Source organism: Micropterus salmoides, unplaced genomic scaffold (assembly GCF_014851395.1).
Source record: "Micropterus salmoides isolate LMB-PRFRI ecotype aquatic unplaced genomic scaffold, ASM1485139v1 Ms_hic_scaffold_10, whole genome shotgun sequence".
NCBI lineage: Eukaryota > Metazoa > Chordata > Actinopteri > Centrarchiformes > Centrarchidae > Micropterus > Micropterus salmoides.
The window spans coordinates 25132017-25154006 of NW_024040041.1; the positions used below are offsets into that span (position 1 = coordinate 25132017).

At 39.5% G+C, this 21990-nt stretch overlaps 1 protein-coding gene across 1 annotated transcript; it reads left to right on the forward strand.

Moving 5' to 3' along the window:
* The first annotated feature begins 4254 nt into the window (after positions 1-4254).
* kcnh4a (potassium voltage-gated channel, subfamily H (eag-related), member 4a) lies at positions 4255-21278 on the forward strand. The gene is made up of 16 exons (XM_038704557.1): positions 4255-4586; positions 9665-9898; positions 10282-10413; positions 10574-10707; positions 11601-11853; positions 13280-13437; positions 13974-14181; positions 14626-14820; positions 14919-15118; positions 17554-17803; positions 17911-18125; positions 18307-18345; positions 18857-19224; positions 19317-19396; positions 19690-19766; positions 20034-21278. Exons 1-16 carry the CDS (start codon positions 4511-4513, stop codon positions 21006-21008), a joined length of 3594 nt encoding a protein of 1197 aa, XP_038560485.1. The 5' UTR covers positions 4255-4510; the 3' UTR covers positions 21009-21278.
* Positions 21279-21990: the final 712 nt, after the last annotated feature.

Genomic DNA, 21990 nt, shown 5'->3' on the forward strand with positions numbered 1-21990 from the left:
AAAGCTGACAACATGTCATTAAGTATTCTTGGTGGGTTTTCTAGGTTATATATTTCTTAAATCTATTATTAAGAAAGTGCTCAAAATACATCAGCTACCTGACATCACAACATTTGACAAAAATCAAGTGCATTGATGGTTCTATCACGGCTCAAGCTTATAATGCAGTCCCTAGAAACCCAAATCATGTTAATAACTATAATTATATCCTATATTCAGAACTGTTCAAAAGTGTGGAAAAAACAAAGTCAGTGAACAGAAGAAAAATATAAATCAAATCAATATTTGGTGTGACCACCTTTTTCCTTCAAAACAGCATAAATTCTTCTAGGTTCACTTGCACAAAGTTGGGGATTTCGTAGGCAAATCGTCAGGTGTATGATAAAACAATTATACCAAACAGGTGCTGTTGATCACCAATTCAATATGTAGGTTGAAACACACTCATTAACTTAAACAGAAAAACCTGTGTAGGAGCAATACAACTGGATAAGGCACAGACCAACTCGGCTAACAAGGTGAGGTTGCTAAGACAGTTTAAAAGTCATACACCATGGCAAGACACAGCAACAAGAAACAAGGTAGTTATACAGCATAAACAAGGTCACTTCAAGGCAGACAGGGGTTTCCAGATGTATTTTTCCACGATTTTTTGAAGAAACTTGTTGCAGCAGATGAAAGACACATCATGCTTACTTCCCTTTGCAATCGGAAAATGTCCAGCAGTGCTACCAGCTTATAATTGGCAGAAAACAGTGGGACCTTGGTTCACCCATCTACTGTCCACAGAAGTCTGGTCAGAAGTGGCTGTCATGGAAGACTTGTGGCCAAAAAGCCATACCTCAGATATGGAAACAAGGCCAATCAACTCAACTATGCACAGAAACACAGGAACTTGGGTGCAGAAAAATGGCAGCAGGTGATAATTCAAAATCTGAAATATTTGGCAGTGGCAGAAGGCAGATTGTTTGCCGAAGGGCTGGAGAGTGTTACAAGAATGAGTGTCTGCAGGCAACAGTGAAGCATGGTGGAGGTTGCTTGCAAGTTTGGGGAGTTATGCTGAGAAGTACATGCAGATACTTATTTATCATGCAATACTATCATGGAGTCACCCAATAGGCCCCAAATTATTCTGCAGCATGACAACAACCCCAAACACACAGTTAAAGTAATTAAGAACGATCTTCAGCAAAAAGAACTGATGGGATGGTCCCCACAGAGGCCTGTTGTCAACATTATCGAGTCTGTCTGGGTTTATATGAAAAGAGAGAAGCAACTGAGGCTGCCTAAATCCACAGAAGGACTGTAGGTAGTTCCCCAAGATGTTTGGGCCAAACTACCTGTAGAGTTCCTTCTAAAGCTTTGTGCAAGAGTACCTACTGTACAAGAATTTATGCTGTTTTTAAAGACACCAAATGTTGATTTGATTTTTCTTCTGTTCCATTACTTAATTGATAAGAAAGCATTCTTATTTCATAGCATTTTTCCTCACAATCTTTCCATCTAACAAAAAGGCTGTGATTGAAACTACTCTAAGAAGTATGTAGCCAGTCCGGAAGTCAAGAATTACTGAACAAAAATGTACATCCAAAATAATGCCTTTTGTGTGCACCTTGGATCATAATGGTGCCTTTGACCATATACAGAGGACAACTATCAAGTCTCTGTTTCGAGGCTTTATTTTCTACTTCAATTCACTTCATCAATTAGTAGCTAGTAGAAGCTTAATGTCAGTTAAGAAAAAGTAAACAGAGTAGAAACTGTGGATCTCTGTAATTAGTAGGAATTAAATATTATCCATCTAAAAAGCATGCCATTTGTTCACTTCACAAAATTGAGAAACAGCATTGAACTGTATGGCAACACCCCATCCCAATAATTTTGTACAGTTAGTTATACTGAATACACTGAACAGCCTAGCTTCTCAGTTCATTCATTATATAAGACCATCACAGTTTGGGAATAAAGAGGACCACAAGATGGTGCTGATATGACAAAAGTGCAGATCCAATAGGACAAAAAAATATATACACAGTTGTTCTAGTCACTTCTGTTTGTCCTGATCTACCGTATGTGTGGTATTCTGTAGCTCAAATATATTAGCATAATTGTGTGTATGTATTTATACTTGGTAACCATATTTTATAATATTTTTTTATAGCCCCACATGGATTACCTTGGAGGTTCAAAACCTTGCATGTTTTAAAGCTGTGGTAGGCAATTTATTTAAGAAGCATTTTATGTTGTTGAAATTCTCTTTACAGCAATCTGTAAATAAAATGCTCTGACACAAAATGAAAAAAAAAACGTATCTGTGGCTGTCGCAGGACTGTAATAAGTGCAGCAATCATTTAATTTGGACCAATGAATGCTTGCCTATCTGCATGTCTATCTGCCCGCCTTCTTGAACTTTGCCTGTGTATTCACTGTGCATGAAAATGTGTTTTGGGGGAGGGCTGAAGGAATGCGGTTGGATTTTTTCGTCCATTTAAAAAAAGAAATAAACACAATTTAAAGTTCCTCTCAGAAGTAAAAAATTCAAATCTGCTTTTTAAATTTGAAAATGTTGGATGTAATCAGATTCAGAGAACCATTTGCATATATACTGAGAGACAAAGCCATACCCCTCCTTGAGTCTCTTTATGTAACACTGGCCTCTGCTTGTACGTAGTGTGCTTTTGCTTAGAGGATGCTTTGTGAGACGAATGATACTTGTGTTTTCTGTACACAATGTAAGATAAATGGACACAATAATTTTACTTTATTTCATCAGCATTCCAATATCTACAGATTCTTGTAGGAGTGTCATAGAAAATTATTGAGAAGCTGTGTATTTATGCAGATGTTGAAATGTTCTAGAAGAGAGTTGCTCAATTTGCAGAGGGAGATGATCTTATAGTTTGCCTAATTACTTCACTGGGACTCTTTACCTAACATTAATCTATGCTAACACAGATAGGCTACATTATACACAAATTTACACGTTTGTTTGTTACCTTTGGGGACATTTTATTGATTTGCCTTTCCTGGAGCTTCACCTGATAAAAACAGAAACCATTTTACCTCACACAATGCTGATTGTAATTGCAGTAAATACAAATTAAGGGGGACCAGATTATTTTAGACAGCTGTCTGACAGGGTACTCACTTCTGTTGCAGAGTAACCAATAAGCACAAAATGTGGGACAGATTCAAGAAGGACTGCTGCTCAGCAACATGTTACAGCATACACCTTGCCTCAAGCTGAATCTGTAATTTTACCATTGCCATTAGATTGCTTATCTTGCCGTTAAAGGTGCTTTAAATCTGACAAGATGACTCTTTTGTGGATCAATATGTAACCTTTTCAAACAGACAAAACTAAAATACCTTTGATATGAAAACTAACATTGATTTTAATTAGCTGTGCTGACCACATGTTTGCTCTACAAAGAAGCGGTGTGTGTTATCATTTAGAAATACCGTGAGTGGGTTAGCTTATGTGCATGCTTATGCTGTGTTACAGCAACTATGAATGTGGGTGTTTGTTTATGTAACCAAGTAAATGTGATATACATATTGTAATATTGATAGATTCTTCTTCAAGCAGCTGAACAACATCAAGTTTAACAGTAGATGTATAATTGAGCCAGACACCGAATCATCGTCTAGTGCAGCTCTTTATTCAACCAGACCGCTGAACACTATGTCCATAGAAGAGCAGAAGTAGAGTCAAATCTTTATACAGATACAAAAGCAGTCTTGTCCCCTATGTTGTAGAATATCCCCAGCAACCAACACATGGTGTGTGTGTGTGTGTGTGTGTGTGTGTGTGTGTGTTATATTATGCATATTAATTGTGCATATTAATTCTAAATGATCAACAATTTCAAGCGAGCAGCCTGAGCAACAGAATAGGATCTTGTACCTCCCAATAAAGAGTTTTAGATGGAGAGGTAGAGAGAGAGAAAAAGAGAGGAGAGAGCAGACAGAGAAGAAAGGGATTTCTGATCACTTCTCTGGGAGTGGCAAGTAAGATGATGTAGGTTTTATATGAGAAAGAGAGAGAAGGTGAAGGAGATACAAATAAATCCACAGTGTGTGGAAAGGGGGAAGGTTCAGGCTTTTGTATCAGAGATAGAGGGAGGGAGAGAGAAAGGCAGGGCACTCAGAGATGGCAGGAACCATGGTGAGCGGAGTTAGACTGAGTGAAGAGAAGCGGAGGCTTTGCTGTGATACTGGAGCAGTGCTGAGAGCAGAAGGATGCACAACTAAGCCTGACAGCTATTGACTCAATACTGAGAGCGAAATGAACACCTCCAGGCTCTCTTCCGAAGAAGAAATGTATGGTGCAAGTTAGTTGTTTCCTTTCAACAGCATAGAAAAGAAAATACCATTAGAACACTGTGGAAGAGTTACAAGCGAGCACGCGGAGAGGCACCGTGGTTCTCGTTCAGGTCCTCTTTGGGAAATAGTGACGAACTACTGAAAACTGTTTTCTGAGAGTCTGCAGCCTTATCTCTAGTAAAAGATGCCTGTGATGAAGGGCCTCCTTGCTCCACAAAACACCTTCTTGGACACCATTGCAAACCACTTTGACGGCACTCGTAAGTATAGCTTGGAGTAATAATTTCCATAATACAGTTGTCCCGGCAAAACTTAATATGAAAACTTCCTATGAGTGCCTTTTTGTTAGATTGCATATGCCAATTCTGAGCTTAAAGTTTAAGTGTAATTTTTTGGACAGACAAAAAAAACGTGTACATCCTTGCCTGTGCTAGTTCTTTTGGCATACTGTATTACTACAATACTGTAGTCAATGTGATTTAAACTTTTTCTCCAGAGATACACATTGTGAAATCAAAATTGTGATGCCTGCAAATAGATTCCTCTCAGGTTTGAATCTGCAACTCTACCAGCTAAGCCTAGCTTTTAGGATTTTGGCCTTTGGCATTTTTGTAACCCAGTTTAGGATTGTGACTGGCACAGAAAAACACTGCTGTCAACACGTGGCCAACAGTGGTGAGATCCAATTATAAGAATGCAAGTTGTGACAGTTAACCAGAACTAGACGGGCAGGGCAGTTGGGGATGAGAACTGAAGAGCCACCTGTTTAACCACAACGCTGCTTAGAATGTTTCACTGTTGAGATTTATGCACTTATCAGTCAAGCTCTTTCTTTAAAGCAAACAAATGTTAAAGTATTTCATTCAAAAGTAATGTTAACAACTGTAGAGCTTATGTTTGTCATCTTTCCAAGGAAATAATACTATATCCACACAATGGCTTTGGAACGTCTGCATGTTTTATTGCATTAAAAATAAAAATATGCAAGATTAGGCATCAAAGCGTGACATGACGGGACTTGTGTTGCTACCATTGAACATACACTCACATACCTTTCCTGCATAAACTATGCTGGTATGTGTTATTGCGTATAAAAATTGAGCCCAACAGTTAGACAGTGGTTGTTTTTTTTCATGCTTCAACAGTAATGTTCATTTATGATACCCTTGTTTTGTGTATGCTTTATGCTTTGTTCCTACCTTACTGGTCCAAATCGATAGTGTGCACCATGCCTCAGAATTAGCACAGTGTATAAAATCATCAACAGCCACTGGATAGCTCTTTCAGAGCCTGGTGAAATGTGTGAAGGAGTGTGAATGGGTCAGACTGTCCTTTACAACTTAATAAATTCAGCGTGATGACACTATCTCTGTCTGTGTCAACACACACACACAAAACTTCCATGACCCTGCTTTCTGTATGAGACACACACATAGATGTGCACATTTTCTCAATTTTGCCATAATACCTCTGTATCAGATGTGCAAGTGGGCGGATTGACCAAGTAGCTGAGTGGGAGGCGAAGGGGCCAACTAACAAGAGATGGCTTCAGCGCAGAGCACTATTCAATCTAAGAACTGTCTCGAATCTCTCTTGGCTGAACTGAAAGCCTTTCTGTGTGATGACATCTCTCTGAAGACAAAGGAATAACTGCAGAGCTAAAAGTCTATTTCTCAACTCAATATCTCTCAGCAGAAGAAATAATACAAATATCGACAGTGTGAAGGTGACTTGAGGCTGGACTCAGGGGAATGGATATGCTTCTCCCATGTCACTGAAATGTGAGCAGGGAAATTAATTAAAATACATCATGCAGAGTCAAAGATGATCAGCGGGCTTTGAAGGCAGAAAAAACAACATTATTGATTTAATCAATTGCCACCTCCAAATATTAATGTCAGCTAAAGACAAAATTACATTGATAGTTTAGAATAACATTTATTACATCTAATATAACATTTTTCTGTGTGGATTACAGGGTCAAGAGTAGATCTAGATTTGAAATTGACGATTGAGTGAAGACTAAAGTACCAGCCATAGAAAGCCATGGCTTATTTGTATCCCTCCTTTTTGCAGTCTCTACTGCTAATTGCCTTGGTAGGTGTTGTATTTTCTTCCTCATCAAGTCCTGTCATGGATAATTAGTGATTAGAAGTGTGATGTTTGAGTGACTGCAATTTACTGTAACTGAAAAGAATCAAATGCATTAGGAGAATGCCCAGCAGAGTTGGAGATGTAACAATGACAAAAGTGAATCACTGACTAAGATATTAAAATGATTTTATTATGTAATGATTCACAACATGCACTGATTACTGCCTGATTCCATCTAAGCTAGACACAAGCATTTACTGACAGGAAATCACTGTAAGTTTCATGGATAATTCATTTGCCAGTCAGGCTTTGATGGCTGTCAGTGTGAACCATATTGTTCTCTGAAGGCTGAGGGAGAGGACAGATATGGAGGAAAGTGAAAGAGTTCGATTTTAGAGACAGGACCTGACAACTGGTGGGAAGGGATCTGATCAAGATATACCTTTGTCCATGAAGCTATACTTTCAGGAACAAAGGCATATCTTGATCAGATCCCTTACCAAGATAAACCTTTGTTCATGAAGAGGTGACTGATTTGCATCAATATTGATAAAACTGATGAATTACAGGCAGCGTTGCCATATGTTTTTTTTCCTACACAAATCGCTATGGCAACATGAGCATGGAAAGATCTTAATTTAGTTTCTTGTGAGATTAACTGCACACTTAATCAGGTACAAAATATCCACACATCACTCATTGCATGTGTTTTGCTCTGGAACAAACACATAACACCCATTGTTGCTGCCTGCTTAAAAGTTATTTTTTGGTTTAAAAATCATAACATGTATAAGGTCAATAGCTGTGTAACTGCATGCATCTGAATACATTTTGGTATAATGCGTCTGTGTTTACTTTAATAGCCTTAGGGAGAAAACAAGGCTTCGCTATTATTAATCAAATCATTAATCGAACATGTGGTTCAGTGTTGCCTTTGCAGCTACATCATCAATATACTGTTTTGAAGCATAGTCAAACAAAGATGTTTGTTTGAAATTTTATCCCTTTGCATTTAGATAACAACTAGATGAATAAATAAAAGACACCATTCAGTGGACTCTAAATCTGTCTAAATATTGAATGGATATTATCGGTTATGTGGACAGGAGTGAAAGCAGCATTAGTCTGTTGCTTCTCTTAATAATCTTGACGGCATGACCCTGTATTTTTTACTCATGATTTTGCAGCTTATAAGGGGTGGATTAAATTAATTAGGCTACTTTATTTCCCTGCTCTAAATTATTTTATTTAGCAGATGATATAAGTTTACTGTTTTATTTATTTATTTATTTTATTTTAACTTTTTATGTTATTTTATTTTTAACACACACACACATATTTTATTTTATTTATTTGATGAACCATATGATTTTAATTCACAACATTTTATGTGTATTATTTATTATTATTATTTATTTTTTAACACACACTTACTGTTTTATTGGCTTTATTTAATGAAATGTATGAAATGAATTGTTCTTTTGTAATTTATTTGAAGCTTTGGCAACATTGTTGTTTTACATTCATGCCAATAAAGCTGAACTGAATTGAATTAAATTGACAGATCTTGTAGCACATTGACTATGATGTCATGCTTTAACTGCTGATTTCTAAGGTCAATTCTTTCTATCCACATGGCTCCTGATACAGCCCTCTCAACAGATTAATGTGAAGAAATGTTTTGGTATAAGTATTCCGTAGTCTACAAAAGAGACATAGGCTAAAGCATCTTGCAGATTGAATTTAGTGCTTTGTCTAATTGCAGTTTTGTCTGCTTCACCACCCACACTTCCTGCCCTAAAATTACTCTTCAGTGTTCCAGCAGTTTGCAACATTTTCTTTTTCAAACAAGACTTTTAATTTTCAAGGATCCGTCGGGATGGATTTCACAAGGATCATCTCCACCATTATTTCTCATGCATAAAAGCATCCTTTAATATGACAGATGAGGTATTCTCTCTCGTCCCATAGGAGCATGTAGCCTGCTGTTATGTAATAACTGCATATTAAAGTTTTAGTAAATTATGCTTCTAAGCTGTGTTAGAACGTTTCCCGAGTCCATGTGATTTTTTTATCGTGGGTATTTAAATACAAAGAAATGTCCATTTAGCAGCAACAAGCAACATCATTTAAACTAATTAAACAAAAAAAATTAAGAAATTAAAATAAACACAAACACAAAAAATGTAGGCCTACTTGTAGATGGCTAGCTTATCACAAAGACTGGGAAAAGAGAAACAGCTACTATAGACTGTCTCTGTCTAAAGGAAACAAAATCCACCAGTCAGCACACAAAACGTGTTCCTTCATTGTTTAATCTAATCTGTACAAAGACTGTAAATACTTAATGATATAAATGGACAAAATGATATAAACACCTGCCAGTATAAGGCAATGTGATTCTTTAATTCTGTACTGTTGTAATAGACAGTAGTTTTAGCTAGGTGTACCTAATAATAAACTGGCCACTGAGTGTAAGTAGTATAAGAAGTATAAAGAAAAACTCTAATTTAGTTTCAGGCACAGTTTTGCCTTAACAAGGCCTAAATGAATTTCTTCCATAGGGTGACTGTGCTCACCCTTAGAGACTGGGTAAGGAGCTCAGCCATCCGGAGGGAGTACGAAGTAGAGCCCGTGCTCCTTCACATTTGAAGGAGCCAGGTGGTTTGGGCATCCAGGAGGAGCTGGAAAACGTTACTGAGGAAAATGACATCTGGACCACCTTGCTTAGACTGCTGCCACCACCTTTAATGCAAAATAAAAAATAAAAAAAATCTATGTGTGTGTTTGCGTGTGTCTAGCTTTGGCAGGATAGAAACAAGCTCCACATGCCAATTAAGGGCCAAATCCTAACTGAGGCACTGGCACCCCATGGTGCCAGCTGGGGGCCTGCACATATCCTTAGACTTCACACCACCAGCTAAATTCAAAGCCCTCTCTGATGTACACTAGTCTATTTCAGGGTTCTGAGCTGAAGGTAGATAGAATGACTCAGGTAAAGAAAAATGGTTGTTTTCTGTTGGTGCATAAACAAATTAATTCTGGAGACAAGAGGCAACCGAAAGAGCCTAGTCACCATGTCTGAATGTGATGCTTTCAAAGCTGCTGCTTTCTCTGGCTGCTTCACAGCTGTGCAGTTAGATAAACACAAAATATTGCCTGTTGTTCAATCACTCTTTTCTATTCCTCAAGGTCACACAGTAGCTTTACCTCTAACATCTGTCTTCTTTTATTTCACTTGCAGACAGTAACTTCCTACTGGGAAATGCTCAGGGTCGTTATGGCTACCCCATCGTGTACTGCTCTGATGGGTTTTGTGAGCTGACAGGCCATGTTCGGAATGAGGTGATGCAGAAAACTTGTACCTGCAGCTTCCTCATCGGAGCCGAGACCAATGAAAGTGTAATCCAGCAGGTAGACAAAGCTCTGGAGGGCCAGCAGGAGTACCAGGGAGAAGTCTGCTTCTATAGGAAAAATGGTGAGGATTGCAGTACATTGCATGATCATGTTTGGCATGGCCATGCTTTCTGAAACACACACCTTTTAAACAATTTGTATTTTTTTATATATCCAAAACCAAAAGTATTTTTATGCATGAGAATTGGCGGTGATGTATTGAATTTAAACCTTGACCTTTTCTATCACTGTGAGGATGGTTATTTTTAAGGGAAGCAACTCCAGAACACATAGAAGGGAGTGAGGTGAGGTGAAGTGAGATGAGGAAGAGGTGAGGTGAGGAAAAAAATAAGAAAAAAAAACATTGTGATTCCAGCGTTAATAGAAATCCAATCATCATTTTGGGGGAAAGAACTGTCTAGCTGCATTGTTGGATAATCTCAGTGCTATCATTTTTATCCTCAGGAAATCCATTTTGGTGCCTCCTGGATATTGTGCCAATTAAAAATGAGAAAGGTGAGGTGGTGCTGTTCCTCTTATCCTTCAAAGATGTCAGTGAATCATACGGGAAAACCCATCACCTCAGCCAAGGAGACGGTAAGGCCTGGCCACATGCATTTAGCGGTCAACAGTCTCACTTTAATTTATGCTCTTTCATCTTCAAATTGTCATGGTGCCGCATCCATTTCTACTGTTTAAATTTAAAACAAATACAGCATTTACATGTATTCAGTAAGTATTGGGATTTTGCTCAAAGGTATGTCAGAGGCTGCTCACCAGAGCAGGAAAAGCAATCGATCACACTTTTCCCAAGCTCAAGAGAGGGGGAGGACTATTCTGCACCAAATGACCAACCTGTTCACCAAGAGGGGCAAAAGGAAACTGACCAATGTGAGTGCAAACCGCTGACTTAAAGATCATCAAACACTATATACATACTGTTTAAGTCTCAGTATTTCATCATTCATTATTACTGAGAGATATTCAGCTATTTTCCTTAAAATAAAAGCTTTTGCTTTCTTAATAGCTAAACTTATATGTAAGACATTTTAAAAAGCTTGCTCAAGTTATGGCATTCATCAGGTAATGTGAACCATAGTCAAGTGAGTTGACACCAATCTTCAGTCTTTGTATCTAAATTGTGTCTTAATTAATGGCAGTTCTAAATTACCCTAACTGAGTCTAAATCTCACTTTAAAAAAAAATCTAATATAGTTACAGTTACCGTGAACAGAAATGATGTCTGTCAAATAAGTATTAGTGGAAATAGGCTGGTCTTCTCAAAAACCTATTTGACACCAAAGATCAGAAAATGCACCTTGCTTCTTATGTACGCCTCTTCAAACCACTGCTGTTCAATTAGCAGGCATATGGGCATAAATAGTTTATTCAAGTTTGATGATGATGATGATGATGATGATGATGATGATGATGATGAAGCTGGATGATCATGGGCAGGCTACCCTTTCGTTGCTGAACTAATTACTGTATGCATGTACTGCTGCTTCCTTTGTTATTTCCATTTTTCATTTTATTTATCCAAAGAATTAAGTACACACATCAGGGGTCACGGTCACCATAAATAGAATCCAAGCGCTTTAGATTTGTAAGCAAATAGACTACATTTATAAACTCTCCAACTGTGTCCACTCACCACAGCACCAGGATGTCAGTGAGAGCGCTGCAGATTAAAATGTCATACCTTTCCTATTTTTCCAAACAAGTTCAAATTCTTGAGATGCTTTCATGATTTGTAATTGATTTACATGTGCCCTGTCTGTCAGAGTGTGTTTCAGAAACCGTCTCTACCTGAGTACAAGGTGGCAGCTGTGAAGAAGTCACGCTTCATTCTGCTGCACTACAGCATCTCCAAGGCCTTGTGGGACTGGCTTATTCTGCTGGCGACCTTCTACGTTGCTGTCGCTGTGCCTTATGACATCTGCTTCGTCAGTCATGACGAGGGCAGTGACCATCACTCACTTGTCAGTAGCAGCACCATGGGCAGTGACATAGCAGTGGAGATTCTCTTCATTCTTGGTAAGATATATTTGTATTTGATTAAACAGTTTGTGTTGTCATTGTGTGTTAGCAGTTTTGTCATTTTGTACTTATTGATCTTGCAAAAACCATTAATTTTCAATGATAAAAAAAACCTACATTTGAACTACAACTGGTAAGAAACTTCACGTAACAAAAGTCCTTCTCCAGATAACAGGCAAGTGTATTGTTCTTTCAGTAACATTTCGTAGCTTGTACCACTATAATTTTAAAGCAACACACTAATTGCATGCTGCACACCAGCTGACCTTTATGCTGAAGCATCTTGAGCAACATTATGAAGAGACAACAATGTTGAGTTTAAATTAAGAACAAATATATTTTCCAGTGCAGCTGACTAACACGTAACTGAACCTCCTACCTTTTCTCACACGGTGTGTCTTTGTTGCCCCGGGTTACGAATCCTAATTAGATTTCTCTCACTTCGTCCCACTTTTCCTCCAAAGGAAGTGTGATAGCACATCTGTCATGAGGCTCTCTGACTTCCCCTCAACACTTTTTTCTTGTCACAGACAGTGCTATTTGTGCTCAAAATTAGCTCACCTGCTATCACATGCTGTTGCTCCGTCTTTCCTTTTTGTGAAATTAAATTTTAGTTTCAGTGAAGATAATTCTACTAAATGTTAAATGCTTGTCCTTTAAATTCACAAACACTCTCCATTCAGTCTTAATTGCAATAAACGAACGAAGAGACTGTCTTTTTAGTGTCAAGTTAAATGTACTGATAGGGATATTAACTGGGTCATATGTTGTTTGGAAATTCTGCAGATGTTATTTGTCCATTTCATCTGGCTATTTACTGTGTTTTCTAATCACGGATCTAAAGCTAGAGGGTGTTTTTTTTTTAACGACTGGCTCTAAGTGCTGGGGACATTGTGCAATGCAGTAGACCTGTTGCTCTCACATCTCTCCACATCAGTTGCATGTGCATAGGTTTTTGTGTGTGCTCAGACCTGTGTGTGTGTGTGTGTGTGTGTGTGTGTGTGTGTGTGTGTGTGTGTGTGTGTGTAAAATTACCAACAGAGTAAAAAAATGCATTTCCCCAATGGGAAAAACGAAAGAAATTATTTATTTATCATAGTGTACTACAATATTTAAAATGACCATTTCTCATGCCCCCATTATTGATAGAATAGTTCTTAAAGTCTTGTTTTTTCAGTTATCACATCCTTAATGGTTACTACAGCTATTATTTTAAGATCTGCAGGTGTATTACAATATAAACACATTTTCATTTTACTCTTTTCCCTAGGGAGCTTCAAATTAATCACCATGTTATCATTCTGGAGTATTTATTAAATTGTTTTTGTGTGTACCTAAGCTTTATTCTGAATAAACTGTCCGTCTTAAGACTAAATGTGTCATTTTTTTCTTTGTATTATTTATGTTCTGTGATCAATTTCAGATATTATCCTGAATTTCCATACCACATATGTAAGTCAGTCGGGTCAGGTGGTGTACGACGCCCGATCCATCTACCTCCATTACTGCACCACTTGGTTCTTTGTGGATTTGATTGCAGCTTTGCCCTTTGACCTACTCTATGCTTTCAACATCACAGTGGTAAGATTGTTGTTTTACGTATCATGAAGTATATTATGCCCCCAGGTTTTATCCTTTCCTGTCTCTTTAAGAGCACTAACTTTAAGATTGGCCACTAAGGTTTTAGTTGTGTTATTCCCTCAGAGCAATATACTGCAGACGATCATCCCTCTACATTCAACCACTTCACTGAGCATTTTTGTTTGTCTGCTCTCTTCAGTTTTATCCTCTGGATGAACACTACTACTTCTCATGGATTAATCGTACTTTGCCACAGGCTTCTTCGGACACAGAAAGACATCTCTCTAACTGCAGCCTTGGTTTTGTTGAAATGACCTTCCTGCTAGTAACATTAAATTCAGTGCTTCTCAATAGAGTCTATTAAAAGACACTGAAACAAGGTTATAAGAGAAAGAAGGATGGGTCACAAGTTAAAGCAATACATCTATCCGGTAGAATAAGAGTGGAATTAGACTACATGTGCAGAAATATGTATATTAAAGAAGTGATACAAAATGATCCACCTTGTATGTTCTGCTCTCCTTCTTCTTGTCCAGACCTCGCTGGTGCACTTGTTGAAGACGGTTCGTCTGTTGCGTCTGCTGCGCCTGTTACAGAAACTGGATCGCTACTCCCAGTACAGCGCTGTGGTCCTGACCCTGCTTATGTCTGTGTTTGCTCTGCTGGCTCACTGGATGGCTTGTGTCTGGTACGTCATCGGACGTAAGGAGATAGAAAGTGGTGACCCAATTACCTGGGACATAGGTGAGCACATTATGTGTGTGTGTGTGTGCGTGTGGGTGCGTGGGTGTTTGTGTTTGACACCATTGAATCAAGACTATAATGTTCTTCCTCACTCATTAAGCTTTGCTAAGACAATTTTAAAGTCTCTCTTGGCAACCCTAGGGGGCAAGTACTCCTCATCTCTAGTCATGCTTGAATGCCTGAATACCACAGAGTCATTTCAACCTCTAGCTCTTCTCCTCTCAGTCCAGAGGAAGCGCAGGTCACAGAGTAATTCCATTATTAATGCATTATATCATTCCACATTATATCACCCATCACCCATTATATCACCCACCAAAGGAGAAAGGGTCATCCATTGAAGCAGACTCAAAGAAAAAATAAATACACTGATTCTCGACAATTAGATTAGTCACCTAAGATACCCACAGTCTTTTAGAGTCACCTTCTGGTCTCGTCCACCAGGCTGGCTTCAAGAGCTGGGAAAGCGTCTGGAGACACCGTACATCAACAGTACAATGGGTGGTCCCTCCATGCCCAGTGCCTATATCGCCTCTCTCTACTTCACCCTCAGTAGCCTTACCAGTGTCGGTTTTGGCAACGTGTCAGCCAATACAGATGCCGAGAAAATCTTCTCCATTTGTATTATGCTCATGGGAGGTGAGTTCACTGGTGATCACAGAAAATCCCAAGAATTATGATAAATATTCAATGTTCAAAATGTAATATCACAATGTCACTCCCTCTCCCACCTCCAGCCCTGATGCACGCAGTGGTCTTCGGAAACGTAACAGCCATCATCCAGCGCATGTACTCACGACGCTCTCTCTACCACACCCGCATGAAGGATCTCAAGGACTTCATCCGTGTGCATCGGCTACCTCAACAGCTGAAGCAGAGGATGCTGGAGTATTTTCAGGCCACCTGGTCAGTCAACAATGGCATCAACGCCAATGAGGTTGGTGAAGAATCATAAATTAGTAGTCTTCTTCTCATTGTTCAGTTACAAAAGGTAACCATTTGCCTGTGATATCTTGTTTTATTTTATATTGAACCCTAAAAAGAGTTTTTCTGTTTAAGTGAATCTTTTTTTTTAATAAGCAACTATACAGTATGTGAACTGTTGGGCTAGTATGTGTGGGCTGCATGAATTAAAAAGACATTTTATGTGGGTGCTAGATTCCAGATTCAGAAATGTCATCTTTAATATGTGGGTCGCTTCAAATTCTCCTGAGTCTTATTCCATTTCCTTAAGTAGATGGCACTTAGAATATGTAGAACGACAGTAACAATGCCAGAACCGATCTTCGAGAAGTTCCCTGTAATTATAAGGGTAGGAGTTGAAATAGAGAGAATACTCATTAACACCCTCGCCACCAACATCTGATAATTAATTCACTGTAACAGACACAGCCACTAGTTTCTGAGAACATGCTGGCTTTCACACCTTGTGTCTGTTTTTACTGAGCGGCATGGCACGTCATGTGAGACTATCAACCTTTAAAACCACAATGTGTGACTTGCTCCTGTATTCAGCAGTGAAGAAGTAGATAGATAAATAAATAGATAGATAGATACTGCCACACAACAGCGTTGGTGGTAATTGTTTTGTTACAGCATGTGAGCTTACTTCCAGCACAGGGAGAATAGAGAAATAACAGGCGCAGACACCATAAACCATTACAACAACACACACAGTGAGAATATTCAACGTGTTCAAATCATGGCTACATGGAGTGGCAGAACCTCAAGGTAAAATTCCAAGTAGAAGTCTTTAATTAAAATGTTTAGTCTTTTAAGTATTTCAATGAGGTGGTATTATGGTTTTTGGAGTTATATATCTTTTTTGTGCATGTACTACATTTACAAGTAAAAAAGCCCAAAGTTCCCATCTCCCGCAGAAAACACTGGTCTGAACTGCCTGAAAACAGCTCGTCACAAGTAAATACGTGTCATAATGCTCGCTGAGCGACTAGTCCAACACGCCCTCAAAAACACCAGTGGAAAAACACTCCTCTCCCTTCCAAACACTAGCTACCCTCCAGGCAGTCAATGGACATAAAGTTGTTACTGTGATGTAGAGACAGAGCTCAATTAAAACTTTATGGCTGAAAGATACTTTTGTTACAGATTTATAACTCACCACTCTGAAACTCTTGCTCTAGTCTATGTTGCCAAGCTGGTCGGCAACATGTAGCCTACAGCTGAATCAAAGCTGTTTACAGTCTTTTCGCTGACCTGCCCTTCTCTGCTTCTGATTGGCTATTACCGGCCTTTTGTTGACCTGCCCTTCTCTGCTTCTGATTGGCTAGTAGTCCTTAACTAGGAACTGCGCATGTGCAACTCCCCTCATGTAGAGACAATGTATGTAATGACAATGATGTATCACTCCATTGCTAAAACGAAGCCTTCAACACAGGGTGAAAAGAGGAGCTGCAGCAATGTGCAGTATGACAAAAAATATGGTGTTTTTTGAAAATTAAACCATGTAAACCTGTTCTGGTACAACCCCTGAATAGGACTTTGAACCTGAAAATGAGCATAATACCACCTCTTTAAAGGAGGTTCCCTTTTGGAGCTTTGCCAAGTAGCTTTGTTTCCGGGCACCTGATGCATTCATGTATTCATTTTAGCTCTAGTTTGGCCCCTACCGCCCCCTGACTAGAATATTTGTGTCTTTAGCTTGGTAAGTACAAAGAGACACTTCTCCTGGTCATGTGATTTACTCATGTCACATCAGTTGATGTGGGGGCTGAACATCCTAAACTATGAGCTGAAAGTGGCCAGAATCTGCATAAAGCTGCAGAGTTGGGTGTTCAGTCCTGCCCCTGTCTACAACAATGTCTTTCAGCCATGTTTTTTCAGTTTTCTGTCTCTAAACTGTTTGACAAAACAGATGTCTTTCAATTTGAACTAATGCAGCTGCTAGTCTACAACTTGAGGCATCTTCTGAGATTTCAACTGAATTTCACTGGCTTAAACTATGTTGATAATGTATTAGGCTATAAGTACTGTCAAAACACTTCTAAAAGCATTGTTGACGAGATCCAGTGACAGAGGACTCCAGCTGCTGCAGTTATCCTGCTGGCGTGCTGCTTTTGCTATGCAGCCAGTGTAGACAAGAAGTTAGTGTATTTAACTTAGCTACTGACCCTAGCCCATTTCATGGAGTCATTTGATTCAGCGTTAAAAATTTTAATTGAAGTGTGTGTAATAGTTTTTTGTCAAAGCATCTAGTCAGTGGACAGTGTTGGGAAGCACATAACATGTATTCATGCTCATCAGTAAAAAGAGACAGTGACATCACTCAGAGAGGTGGGGTTTTCTCCTGAAGCACTGTAGCGGATGCATTTGACTATCAAAGACTTATTTTTTTCCTGTCCTCTTTCTTAGCTGCTGCATGACTTCCCGGACGAACTGCGAGCTGACATTGCCATGCATCTGAACAAAGACATCCTGCAGCTGCCTGTATTTGAGCGAGCCAGCAGAGGGTGTCTGCGCTCCCTCTCCTTGCACATCAAGACCTCCTTCTGTGCACCTGGAGAATACCTTATACGCCATGGAGATGCCCTACAAGCCAACTATTTTGTCTGCTCGGGTTCGCTGGAAGTTTTGAAAGATAGCATGGTCCTGGCCATCCTGGGTCAGTGCGCACCAGTTGTGAAACATTTCCTCTCTTACTCATTCTGCATCTATCGGCTGTTTTGCACCTTGTTGTAACTCCTCTGTTTTAATCCACAAAATCTATAGGCAAGGGTGACCTTATTGGGGCTGACCTCCCAGAACATGACAAGGTGATCAAGACCAATGCAGACGTGAAGGCGCTGACTTACTGTGACTTGCAGTACATCAGTGTTAAAGCTTTGAGGGAGGTCCTTGGGCTGTACCCAGAGTATGGCAGTCGGTTCAGCTCTGACATCCACCACAACCTCACCTACAACTTGAGAGAGGGCAGTGAAGCTGACGTAAGACATTTGCAATCACATTTAGGCAGTGGAGAACTGCAGAGGCTGACAGAAAATTCAGTGTACTAGGCCTATTAAATTTGATTTTCTCCTGCTCATTTACAGCAACATACCTTTACTTTGCCACCAAATATAGAATGTGTGTGTAATCCATTATTAATTTTGAATTCAATATCTTTAGGGAGTAACAAGATTTCCACGGTCTTCCAAACTGTCTCAGGTATGTGTTCTTCACCAAAGTAATTACTACAGTCTAGATCTGCTTGATACATCTTGCAATCAGTTGCAGCACATTCTGTGTTTACATCACACGGCATTCGTCTGCTTTACGGAAAACCTGATAAATGTAGATAATGTGTCTGAATTCATATACAGAGCTGAGATAAAGATGGATACAAAGCTGCTACATAAAAGAGAGGAAAAGTGAAGGAAACTGCTTATGCATGGACTACACATACTATTTGACACAGAAAGGTTGTTTTCAGAAACCTAACCCTGTTTGTTTTCTATTTTTGGTTTATGTAGTGTTTCAGGAGCAAAAGCTCAGGCTTTTGTGTTGACATTTTACATTAAATGGGATTCTGCTCTACTATATGTTTACGCCCTAATTGTACACTGATTTAATGGGTATATTGTAAATATAAATAAATGAAAATGTCAGCTTTAAGACTCTTTCATTGATTTAAATAAATCAAAGAAAACATCTAATTTTCCATCCATCTTTCCCTCAGGGTCATGCTTCTCTGGACCATAAACTACCCTATGTTGTTGAGGCAGATGATACGGAACATGGAGAAGACATGAGACACTCCCAGCAGAGGAGAGTGCCTTTGTTTGATGGAATAGCCAGTCCTGTTCATCAGCCCTGCCTCAGCACCCTATTAGGAGAGGAGCTCCGCCACATTAATGCACTTCATCTCTGTCGGTCACCTGTTCAGGGCGGCAGAGGCCGCAGCCCCTCTCCGCAGCCATTCATTAATGAGGAGTTTTCTCCATCTCTGTTGCCCAGTCTTAGCAGTTACCCAGGCCTGAACCATCGGCCTGCTGAGCTACTCATGCCATCCTTTCCTTGTGTTAGTCCACTGAACCTTAGCCCTAGGTGACCTGTTGATCCCCCTTTACCCAAATATGATTTAGTAATCAGTCTGTACATATTTAAAGTGATGTAACACTGATTTATGTCTCTAATAGGATCGTGGATGGAATTGAGGACAACGGCCACACATTTCAATTTAATGTAGAACAGAGCGAGACAAAGACTCTTCTAACAGGTAAAGTCTCTGCAAGCTGCACAATGGATGAAAAGTGAACTATATATGGGCACCAAAGTCTTGATGAAAACACTTTTCAGGAGCTAATGCTTAACTCTAAATTATGCAAGGTTGAATAAGCATAGGGAAATTTCAGATTTTCACTTTGTGTCTCATTTTGTTTCTCTATATTAAACTAGTATTTACAATTCTAGTTATTGTACGGTTAGATGTCATTTTATAGAGGGCACAATCAGTAGTGAAGGGGGTTATCAGATCAGATCAGCTCAATTTCTCTCTTTTCATACTTTTAGACCGGTTCCAGGTAAATGCTAACCTGCTTCTGGAGACAAAGGAAGTGAGACAGAACATCAGCAAACTGAACAAAGAGGTATGGTCAATATTAGATCCAACTCAATAATAGAAATAGGAAATTTTAAATGAGCTTGCTATGCAATGTATCTGTGAATTCTTGAGTTGAAAACATTTTGGGTGACACTGTTAAATACTATAAGAATGGGACACACTCCAATTTTAACTGTAGTCTTTGACAAAACTAGGCCTTTATCATTTTCCTCCAGGTGTCTCGTGATTCTTGTCATTGAGGAGTCATTAAAGGTAGATGTGCTCTACAGACAGATTTTCTTTTTCTTTTCAGGTAAACAACTTGAACCAAGAAGTATCCAACCTGGCCAAGGAGCTCCACGACATGATGCATTTCTTACAGTCTAATATGGCCATGCTCCATAACTCCCCAGTCTCATCATATTCCTATGGCATACAGATGGCTCCTGGTCCTGGTGTGACTGCTTCCAGCAACTGGCAGTCCCATGTCCCTTTAAATATTGCCACCGGGCTGCACCTCCATCATGAAGCAATTAGCCACCCTGCAAGAAATATGTGGGGCTGCAGTGGGATGTCCTCCCAAGGTAGAAGTCCCACCCTACTGCACTCTTCAAGTCCTATGTCATCCTGTTTACACCTGTGCTGCTCTGACAGAGAGGGGGTCACAGCCCACAGGTTAACGAGCCAGTGTGATCCCTACCAAACCACCAGAAAATCTCCAAACTCTCCCTACATGGCCCAGGGTGGTCCATCCCTCCTGGGCATCAGTTCTGCCTTCAGTAGCTTCCCAGTGATTAGTCAGTCCCCACAGGTGGCTTATAATGCTTCTATTCCCATGATGAGCAGCTCTCACCCTGTATGTTCCCCAGTGAATTCTGGCTGCTCCCATGTGTCTCCTAGTGTTCAAACCAACTCTGATCCCACACATAATCAGACCAACTCCCAGATACCCATCCATTCCTCCATCACTCACACTGGCCAACCTCAGTGTCACAAAACCTTCAGCTCTCTAACCCATTTAGGAGCCAACACTTCAGTATGCACAGGGCACAACCAGGGCCAGCAGGGCTCTACGATTGGCCCTAGGAAAAATGACCCAGTAGGATCCAGCCCTGCACACCATGTTGCATGTTCTCATATGGGACAGGTAACAGACAGAGACTGTAGAGCTTCACCGTATCAAGAGAAAACAGACAATATTGAATATCAGGGGACGAGCCGCAGTACTCCAACCGTAGAAGTTCAACCACCTCTTTTGGACATGGAGGGAATGCACACCCCACACTGATGATCTCAGTATTGTGTTGTGACTTTATGTACCTTTGAAGACTTTTGGTGTAAAGTTTCCATCAAACAACAACTGCTGAAACCCTACCTTTTATCCAAAGCGACTTACAATTGCTAAGTACTGTATGCCAGAGGTTACACGCCTCTGGAGCAACTAGGGGTTAAGTGTCTTGATAAGGGACACACAGATGTGTCACAATAGGGAACTGAACCCTGGTCTCTCACACCAAAGGAATATGACTTATCCACTGCTCCATCACCACCCCTGAATAAAACATTTAAAGGATACTGTCATGTTTGTGATATATTGATCTCTTCATGTTTTTGATGATGAATAGTGTTATTTGTTAAATTGGTAGAGATTGCTTATGATCTGCAAACTGTTAAATGGCAAATGCATTGATATCCACAAAGACATGCACCACACAGTCTCTTAAGCATTCAATACGGGATCATTTGGATATTTATAAAAACAAGCATTTGTTTTGTTATCGGCTATGCAAGGCATTAGCTCAAGGGAGATTAACTGTAAATATTCTCACTGCTGTCATCACAGCAATTACACCAATTCACTGTGAGTTGCAAGTAATGAGTTATGTGTGCACAGCGCCTCTCGCTGGCGACAGGTGGTAACAATAACAAATAAGATAGGAACAAGACCATACTCATCAGATTGTTCACTGTAAAACTGAGATAAAAGTCTAATAAAAAGAGCAAATCTGGAGTACAACTGTAGAGTTCATGAAGAAAATCACAATGTGTTATTTAGTTTTTTTCACCTACATATTTATTTCAGCCTTCATAAAAACAAAATGAACATTCACATTGAGCAGTGGTGGAAAGCAACTAAATACTGTACTGGAGTACAATTTTGAGGCAAGCTACTTGTGTTTCCATTTATGCTACAGCTGGAGTTTATAGTTACTTTTCATTTCACATGATGCATTTATATAAAATGATAGTCACCGATTAAGCAATCCGAC